Source organism: Trametes versicolor (genome assembly GCF_000271585.1).
Source record: "Trametes versicolor FP-101664 SS1 unplaced genomic scaffold TRAVEscaffold_8, whole genome shotgun sequence".
NCBI lineage: Eukaryota > Fungi > Basidiomycota > Agaricomycetes > Polyporales > Polyporaceae > Trametes > Trametes versicolor.
The window spans coordinates 995,526-1,004,773 of NW_007360328.1; the positions used below are offsets into that span (position 1 = coordinate 995,526).

The 9,248-nt window shown below is 54.9% G+C and overlaps 5 protein-coding genes across 5 annotated transcripts; 1 reads left to right on the top strand and 4 right to left on the bottom strand.

The window, feature by feature from the left end:
- Positions 1-546: 546 nt before the first annotated feature.
- On the bottom strand, positions 547-1,058 carry TRAVEDRAFT_78090 (uncharacterized protein; the record flags this gene model as incomplete). The annotated part of the gene is made up of 2 exons (XM_008042370.1): positions 547-753; positions 804-1,058. Coding segments are annotated over 2 exons (462 nt in total), but the record flags the coding sequence as incomplete, so codon positions are not given.
- TRAVEDRAFT_81300 (uncharacterized protein) lies at positions 1,053-1,208 on the bottom strand (the record flags this gene model as incomplete). Its single annotated transcript, XM_008042371.1, has 1 exon — positions 1,053-1,208. A coding segment is annotated over one exon (156 nt), but the record flags the coding sequence as incomplete, so codon positions are not given.
- Positions 1,209-1,297: 89 nt separating this feature from the next.
- Positions 1,298-2,182, bottom strand: TRAVEDRAFT_83486 (uncharacterized protein; the record flags this gene model as incomplete). The annotated part of the gene is made up of 4 exons (XM_008042372.1): positions 1,298-1,330; positions 1,394-1,531; positions 1,586-1,697; positions 1,824-2,182. Coding segments are annotated over 4 exons (642 nt in total), but the record flags the coding sequence as incomplete, so codon positions are not given.
- Positions 2,183-4,310: 2,128 nt separating this feature from the next.
- On the top strand, positions 4,311-5,047 carry TRAVEDRAFT_107282 (uncharacterized protein; the record flags this gene model as incomplete). The annotated part of the gene is made up of 3 exons (XM_008042373.1): positions 4,311-4,550; positions 4,609-4,794; positions 4,856-5,047. Coding segments are annotated over 3 exons (618 nt in total), but the record flags the coding sequence as incomplete, so codon positions are not given.
- Positions 5,048-7,867: 2,820 nt separating this feature from the next.
- Positions 7,868-8,369, bottom strand: TRAVEDRAFT_49400 (uncharacterized protein; the record flags this gene model as incomplete). The annotated part of the gene is made up of 3 exons (XM_008042047.1): positions 7,868-7,930; positions 7,979-7,999; positions 8,028-8,369. The coding sequence occupies 3 exons, from the start codon at positions 8,367-8,369 to the stop codon at positions 7,868-7,870; spliced, it is 426 nt and encodes a 141-aa protein (XP_008040238.1).
- Between the last annotated feature and the right edge of the window lie 879 nt (positions 8,370-9,248).

Here is a 9,248-nt window from a genome sequence, read left to right on the forward strand (position 1 = left end):
CATTCGGAGCGCGAAGCACCGCACACGCGGGGCGGTCGAATGGGTGAGTGCTATAGAGTACGCCGAGTCCCGTCGGACCATGCCCAAGACAAATGTTCATCGCCGTGGTGCACCAAACCCCATCCTGACTTATGGCTACCGTTTCCGAAAGCGTAACAATTAACTCCAATATATTGCTTTAACATCTGTAATCTGACATCATAGACTTGAAAGCCATGGGTCCGTATGGGTCCCTACAGGCAGGCACACCTACACGCAAGAACGGTCGCACCGAAGCGCCCGCGCGCGATGCGATCGCGAGGGTGCGCGCGAGGGTGCACGAGGCGGCGCGGGGGGCGCGCGCGAGGGGCGCGGTTAAGCGCGCGTCGGGCGACGAAATGAGGTGTGGCGGGTGATGGCAGCCACATCGGGGCTCAAAAGCCCGACAAGCTCGTTGGGAGATTAAGGTCAGGTTCGACGGAAGAGAAGCCTGTCAAATCAAACCTTGAGTACATCGCGCAGCTCGGTGGCAATTGCCCACTCGTCGGCGGTGAGCTCGTATGCGCGCAGCCCATGCTCTCTGGCAGCGCAGAGGTCGTCGAGGGCGCCCTGGTATTCAATGGCCACGTTGAGCATGTCGAATGTCGAGTTCCAGCGTGTCTTGACATCGCGCGGGATCAAGCGCGAGGGGAGACCCTTCTGCTCCAGGATGTCGTGCCATGCGGGGAGTATTTTGGTAGTCAAATGTACTATTTTGAACGCAAGGCGCCGGATCTGTCAAATGCGTGAGTACGTTGCTTCTCTGCCACGTCGACCTGACTCACCTTGACCAGCACCATCTTCACTGGGCGGACCTCCTTCTCGAACTCCTTCCTCTCGTCGCCGGTCAACGACTTGACCTCGTCGACCCAGCTTTCGTCGTCGTCGTCGAGCTCGTCGTCGAGCTCGTCGGCCTCTCCTTCCTCTTCACCTCCTAGCCGGGCCTCCTTGACCTGCTCCTCTATCTCCTTGGCCAACTCCAGGAGCTCACGGACGTCATCGTCGACGACCTCAACGTCCGCAACCGCTTTGACATCGAACTCGTGGAGCAGGCTTTGGGCTGTCAGGTTCGTGATATGAAGGAAACACCGCGTGCGCGCGTACTGCCCCTGGAACTTCGCGAGGAGGTCCGACATGTGAGTGATCATCGTGTCGTTGTTCGACGCGTTGTCACACGTTACACTCAGGATCTATGCGGAAGCTTGGTGAGTACGGAAGCCACACATTGAGCTGTCTAACTGACCTTCTCTTCAATTCCGAACTCCTTCAGGACTGCGACGAAGGCCTTTGCGAGGTTGACGCCCGTGTGCGACTTCAGGATGACATTCAAATGTCAGTGAGCTCGTCGACCACCATGCGACTGCAGGTAACGTACCTCTGCGACCTCTACCATGTCGAGCAACATCCGTATAGACTGACCCTTATGCTCCAGATGCACAGTGATTGCCACGAAAGCTCGGTGATTCGGGGACGTCCAGGCGTCCGTCCCGAAACTGAGCTTTCCGGGGTGTTCCTGCGACGCCGTGTGAGTCCTTGTGCAGTTATTAATGTTTGCCATGCCTCTTACCTGAAGTAGGTTCGCGACACGCTGGCGCGTGCGCGCGAAGACCATCTTCACGTCGCGGGACACGGTCGAAGGCGACGGGAGGTAGTACCCGGGTCTTCCGGTCTTCATCAACCTCTTGAAGCCCGGGTCGCGGACGATGCTGAACGGGCGGCAGCTCTCTGCCACCCACTTGACAATTTCCACTCTGGGTGTCTCGTAAGTCAGTGTCCGCGTCGTCACAATGTTGTAGCATGCTCACCTTGTTTCCTCTTTAGTGTGTTGCATATGACTGTACGTCACGGCACCCTTCTTCTTGCGAGGGAAGTATGTGCTGATACTTCCCGTACGCAGGACGCTGTCGACCACGACGCGGCGCGCCTCTTTGTCGTCGTCAAGCTCGAATGCCCGCGTGACCGCCTCTTCACCCCAGCAAGAGGTTGCGTGCTTGCGCATGTTGCCCGTAGACCGGTCCTTCTTATCGACGTAGCGCCGTAAGGTCACCGCGCACGAAGGCTTCGCGCATGAGAACACATGGCTGCGCCGTCCACCATGGACCTGGATCTTGACCTCGGGCTCGTAGAACGCATAGACGGGTGACGTCCATCGCTCACGCAGCCGCTCTGTCGTCGTGTTAGTACTTGATTCATGTTGATCGCTGACTGTGTCACACACCGAGCTCCGCCTCAGCGTCATCGCCGCTGTCCTGTTCCTCGTCGCTGGCCTTGGCCTGGGTGTTGTCCTCGTCGTCGCTGCTTATATCGATAGCTTCTTTCTTCTTCTTCTGCGAACGCGCGCGTGCGGCGGTGACCTCTTCATCTTCAACCTCTTCAACACTGGATTGGTATCGGTGTCGCTTTTTGGTGGATGGGTCGTCGGTGGCTTTGCTGGTATTTTTGTCGATGGCATTTGCTGCCGATGTCCGAGTAGTGCGGGTGGTTGCGACTGAAGAAGTCGAGTCCGATTTGGAGAGTCCTGCCTTGCTGGCACCGCCCTTCGGCGGCGGCTTATCCTTGGCAGCGGCGGGCTCGTTTGTCTTCTTCGGGGCCATGTCTGTCAAGTTGTGATGTTAGTGTACATCGACCCGAGTGAGTGAGAGAGAATTACGAATGCAGGTTGTGCTTCGGGTCAGGAGGATAGGGATAGGTTGGAGGTGTGATTTTCTGTCCGATTCACCATTCGTTACTGTGTCGGGACTTGAAGCAGCCACCTTATCCTAGTCCTATACAGTTGTGTGGCGCCCGGCGTACCTCAAGCTCGCGATTTTCGCCTGTTATAGTAATTATATTACGGAGAACACCGGCAGACTCAGACGGGAGGAGGCTACCGCTTGTTATGGTATGTAAAGAGACTGGCCAGCCCAGAGGGTGTGGCAGTGCCATCAAAATCTAGTCAGCTTTGCTCCGAGTACGGATATCTTCGGACGGATACCAAAATCCCTTCCCGGGATAGGGATTTGGCAAGGATTGGCCTGAAGGCTATCCGGATCCGTGATCCCTGGATATATCCCTATAAATCCCTATAAATATCCCTATCCTTGCCATTCCCTAGCACTGACGGCCGAACACGGTTACCTGCTGCTCTGATGAAGCAGGGTATGCTCGCATTTCGCAAGCTGACAAAGGAAGAGGCTGCAGAGCAGAATGCGCACAAGTTTCAAGCTCTCCAGGAGACGACCACTCAGAGTGAAGCACGGGAGTCTATACGGAAGGCCCGCGAGCAGGAGCAGCGCAAGGCATATGAACGAGAGCACAAGGTGTGGTACCGGTTCCGTCAGAAGGACAACTCAACATCATTCAACTCTACCTCTCCCAATGTCCAGGTGACATCCTCCACACCGCAACCATTGCTCCCGATGATGCCACAGGCTTCTACCAGAGCAATCTCTTCCGTCGAGTCTGTCATCCCACCCCAACTTCTTCAATCTCAGGAAATCTCGCAGCCAGACCCGTCTGATGTCATTAACATCACATCTGAGCATTCCAATACCGAGTCCCTCGTCAAAGACAGCCCCGCAGTGGCTGGCACTGGGGTCGCAGTTCTGACGTCCTCACAATTGGTATGTATTCTCTATCAGTACATGCTTCGTCGACTGCTCACTGCCTCAAAAGTGCACTCTAATCCAGGTACAATCTCCATCTGTGAAGCAGCAGAATGCGCAAGTGACTGTTTCTGGTCGGACAATCGCCCGACGTGACAAGCAGGCGAAGAAAACAGGCCAGGCACCTCCGCCATTCCACACAAACTGGCAGTGCCACTGGACATGGCAAGACATTCTCAAGGCTCAGTGCAAGGTCGGATGGAGCCCGACTGAGATAACCAAGTATCTGTGGAAACTCCGCCCAAGCTGGTACACTCCAGACGAGGGGCAGGGCGGCGGTCTTCACCATGGCACCGTGGCAAAGTGAATGGAGTCGGACAGCGGCAGTCAGATGCGCTGGAAGGAGAGTGTCCTTGAACGTGCGCGTCTTGGGCGCATTGGAGTGACAAAATGGTCAAAGTTGCTGGTGAGTTACTTTCTTGTGGTTTAGGATGTGCGTATGTACTCATATTGTCTCAGGATAAACATCCCGAAGTCATGAAGGCAATCAACACGCAGCTTGAGAGCATCCGACTGGTTGGCGGCTGCGTGCAGCGTCCGCTAGTTAGTGCGGTCATGCAGGCTCATCTAATGCACAGTATCCCATACGTTTTCGACCAAGGCTTCAAGCTCTCCGACACCTGGGTTCATAACTACATCTCTGACGTCTTGAACTGGTCTATGAGGAAGTCAATAAAGGCCGCTCACAAGATTCCAGCAAATGCGAACAATTTGTGCCGAGCAATGCACGCACGCATTGCTCTCGTCTGCCGCCTGTACAACATCAAAGCGGACATGGTGATCAATGCAGATCAGACTGGAATCAGCCTCTTCCCTACTGGCAAGTACACCTACGAAGTGAAGGGTTTGAAAGATGTGTTGATTGTCGGCCACGAGGAGAAGTGGCAAGTATGTGACCATTTCGCCACTGCATTCACCCAAGCCACTGACTCTGTGATATCTCAAGATGACACTGGTGGTTGCCTCCTCCATGAGCGGGAACATGCTTCCATTCCAGTCTGTTTGGGGAGGCAAAACGGCTGAATCGTTGCCTTCGACAAAAGCAGCTCGCAGGAACGAAGCAGATGCCCTCGGATTCAAGTATGCGCATGGCGATACTCGTCATTGGAGCTCACGTGAGACAACGAAGGAGGTGCGTGCCGCATCCATGCAGGTTGTACATGTCAGTTGATTAGTCCTGATCGCCGCTACAGTGGGTTCTCGACATTGTTGACCCTTATCTCGCCAAAGTGAAAGTGGACAATCCAGACATCACTGAGAATGACCATGCCCTTCTCATAGACATTTGGCCGGTTCATATTGCGCAAGGCAGTTCCGATGACTTCCTCCCTTGGATGAAGCGCGCTCACCCAAATATCATTATGCTCTTTGTTCCCGGTGGATGTAAGTGTTTTGTGATCGCAAAAACTCGTCGCTTACCATGTTTTACTTGCAGGTACTGGCCTTGCACAACCAGCAGATGTTGGCCTTCAACATATCCTGAAACATCAGATCAAGCGCAGCGCAACTGACTTTGTCGTTGCCACTGCAACTTGACAGCTGGCAGTTGGTTGTAAACCAGAGGACATCAAGGTTCCGACCGATCTGCCCACTCTTCGCAATGCCTCCATTGCCTGGCTCCTTGATGCACACGCATATTTTCGCAAGAACCCCGACGTTGTGCGCAAAGCTTGGTCAAACTGCCAATTTACAACACCCAAGCATGGCATACTCAATCTTTCGTATGATTCTGTCACCAGTATCGAGTCGACGAACCATTTGAACCAGCTCTACGCCATGGACCCCACTCTTTGCCAGGAACTTGCAAAATGCCAATTTTCGACAGTCTCTGGAAGTCCTGAAGCTGATGACGGCCCTGATGCGTTGACCGCTGAATTTGACGATGACTTGTCCATTGACGCCACCGATTTAGCCAAACTTTGGATGAATGGGCCGCAGATTGCCTCCGATGTTGTTGCATCTGATCCTGTTGGCGACGCTGACCTCATCATGGTTGCTGCAGGTGACTTCCATCCATCCCGGCCCGGCCACCAGGGAGACTTTGCAAATCAAAGCATATCTGTGGTTGCAGCAGCTTCGACCAACCCCGCACCCTCCTCTCCAGGCTGTGCTCAGGCCAATCCTCCCGAGTCTGAATCGGAGCCGGTACCAGCAGCTCCCTCTTCCGTTTTCTTACTAGATGTTGCCGTTCAAGGTGGAACAAATTACGCGGCCTCCCAGACCAAAGCTGAGGCCCGTATCACTGACCGCGCATGTAGGAAAGGCAAGAAAGGCAATCGCAAACCCGATCCTGCTCCACCAGCATCCACCGTGTCTAGCACATCGAGCACTAAGGCGAAGAAGAGCCCACCGTGACCTCGAGCTGTAAACAAGAAGCGACCCCGAGCTGAGGAGACCAATACCGTGGCCAAAGCTCCAGCAAAAAAGTGTCGCTCGAAATGATTATATTATGATGTTCTTTCTGTAATACAGCCACTACAACTCGATTTATACCATCACGCACCCGTATTGTTAAACACCTACAGCCTGGGGGACTTGACACAGGGGGCAAAGCGCCGTGTTTCCGTCAAAAACATGCCAAGAACATGACGGGAATAGATAAAATGTTTGCGACATAGGATGTGGGTCAACACGTCGAAGATATGGCGAAAATGTTACATATGTTTTTTGTCATGTTTGAGCCATGTTTCCTAACGCGAACATGGCATAAACACTACCAACATGTTTTTTGCCGGAACATACCAGAGCACATGGCGAGAAATTTGGTTGTGTTTGCGGAATGCTCGAACGGGCAGTATGGCGGAAACATAGCGGAAATATTGTCGATGTTATCGACACCATGTTTTTGCTAGGGAATATGTCCGAATTTGGCAATAATAGGCCAAACATCTTCGCCATATTGCTACCCGAAACATAGCGTGAAAACATAGCGCAAACATATCGAACAAATCCGTCATGTTCTGCCCAGAAACATGGCGAAGTTGTGACAACAAAATTTTCAAACATTCTACGTATGTTTACTCGATGTTCTCATTAATAACATGGCACTCCCATTTTTTCTATTCTTGCCGTGTTCTTGGCATGTTTTCGACGGAAACACTGATGCTGAATCGCACTACGAGTTGCATTAAGAGTCGCGCCACGAGTCGTGGCATGACTCGCTACATGACTCGCTACATGATTCGCTTCGGACGTGGTCAGCAGTGAGGTTTCGCGGCGCTTGTGTAGGCCGAGACGGAGAGCGCGCGAAGATGATGGTGTAAGACGGGAGACAGGAGGCCGGGATTGAGGAAATGCGGCTCGCCGCAGCAGCGCCCGGTGGTATTCGTGTCCGGGATTGAGGAAATGCGGCTCGCCGCAGCAGCGCCCGGTGGTATTCGTGTCCTCAGGTCGAACGTACAGGACAACTCTCGAGAAGGACACGCAGCACCGTAGCCGCAGTACAGGCCGTGCAGAGGCGCCCCGCTTGTCTTCGCCTACATGCACGGACTGGCATGCTCCCGGTACCCACAGACGACAGACGATCGCGAGCTATGTTGGGCTGGAGCGCGCAGCGTGCGGCCGGGCGAAGGTGCAGGGTGCTGGCGCAAGGTCACCGCACGGGGGGCGCGCAGACGCAGACTGAACCTAGCCGTCATGCAATAAATGAGCCTGTGTCAGCTTGTTACACGCCTCCCCGAAGGTACTTGTGCTTACCGTAGATGTTTGTTGGACCTCCGTGATGCACCGCCCCCCTGCGCGCCGCAAGCCCTATCCAGTTCTTCCAGCGCGCAATTCTTCCAGCTCGTCATTGACGGCTCGCGGTGAGTGAGACGTGAGACCACAACAGGTCGACGCTGTCGAGGGCGCGAGTTGGAACGGGGAAGTCCACGGTTGCGTGTTGACAGACCCGCGCTGGCGAGGCCTCGGGGAAATTGGCGTCGACGTAAGCCCAGGATCCTTCCCAGATATACGTCTACAAGGCGTATGTCTTCCTGGAAGTTGACCACGGTTTTGTAGTAGTACGAGTATCTGCGGACGATGAGCTGCTCGATGAGCTGATAGTAGTCGGGATACTCCTGGACGGGCGCCGTGAGCGCTCTACACGGAGGACAGACCAAAGCATCGCTCACCCTCCTGACAGGGAACTCGCGGAAGAGAACACTTCGCTTCCGACCGTGCTCGTCGTCCAGGGTTTAGGGTTTGGACGGCCTTGTGGATACCGTTTAAGACCTCTTCAGCTGCTCCTTGAGCCCTGTCGGGAGCTCAATCCCCTTCTTGCGACGTTTCTGGAGGCAGTCAGGAACCAATGATGACAGGCCTTGAGAGCCACATACCGCGTCGAAATCATTGTTGTACTACCGCGCAGATGAGCCGTTCACCGACGCCAACGAGATCGATAAGGTGGAGAGCCGTAGGCACCGCCGGCGTACCGCCGTCTGGATGCCTCTCCCGCCCATCGGAGTCTGTCCGGCCCAGCCGCAGCAGCGACCCGTGCATAGGCAACACCAGAATCGATGCGCGCAACCTCGTCCGAGGAGCTCTGTAGGTCATTATGGAGGGGAGGGATTCGAATTGGCGAATTCGCTGATCGATGCGCGCGTCGATGTAGTGATTCCGCTCTCGGCGGCGCGAGTCGAGCCCGAGTGACATGATCGACAGGACGCGCGGGGGCGGGGAGGGGTATGCGTTGTACGAGTAGATGCCGGAGACCATGTCGTCTTCCATGAACGGGCTCTTGGGTAGCTTGTCGGCCTCAGTCGTGATCTCGGTGGGTGTGCCGACGGACACAGCGTGCTCTACAGCGGAGGACTTGCAGATCGGGGACGGCCTGTTTGAGGGAGCGGATGGTCTGTCGGATAGACCCCGGCACTGGCAAGTCGCGGAATATGAGTTTGGAGGTATGAATGAGGGGATTCGGGAATGGGTGGAAAAGGACGATTCGAGGACCGCAGGTCGATGATAGCACCGCAACAGGAAGACCACGACTTACTAAACGGGCCTCACGAAGGTGATGCACCCATGGATTAACCCAGTCGTGGTGTGGCACGCGTGAGTCGAGAAGCGTAAGCTCGATCTTGCAAGGTGAGGTCGATAGGGAGGCGGCGGCGGGCGACAGATTGAACACGTCGCCATGAGCCTGAATGGCCGTTCACAGAGATTCACGACAAACGCAAATGGTACAGCGTCGCAGGTCGAGGCGCAGGGTGTGGTTAGCTGGGGGTGGTAACGGGGATATCGGCAAGGCGAGAGGCAGACTTACTTTGTCTGCTCTGTTATTCGATTGCTTCCGTTTCGCTGTAAGACATCGTGCAGCTCCCCAGAAGCTAAGTGAGGCGTGTGCTTCTTCGCATTGAGGTGTCTGCAGGGCGTGCGTAGATGCGCGGATTGACCATGGTAGAGGTAAAGAATGAGTACGAAAGAGAGAGACCAGGCAGTGAGTCGAAGATTCCTCACGCGATAGGACAGGCGCTTACAGCGCTCCACCCCGGGCCGCCCCCACCGCCCGCCGAATGAAGACTTAGCCAGGGCGTCGGGCGCGACCGTATGTCAAACACCGTGTTCTCTATCATATTCACTCCGAGTCTTGGCATAATCATACATCAT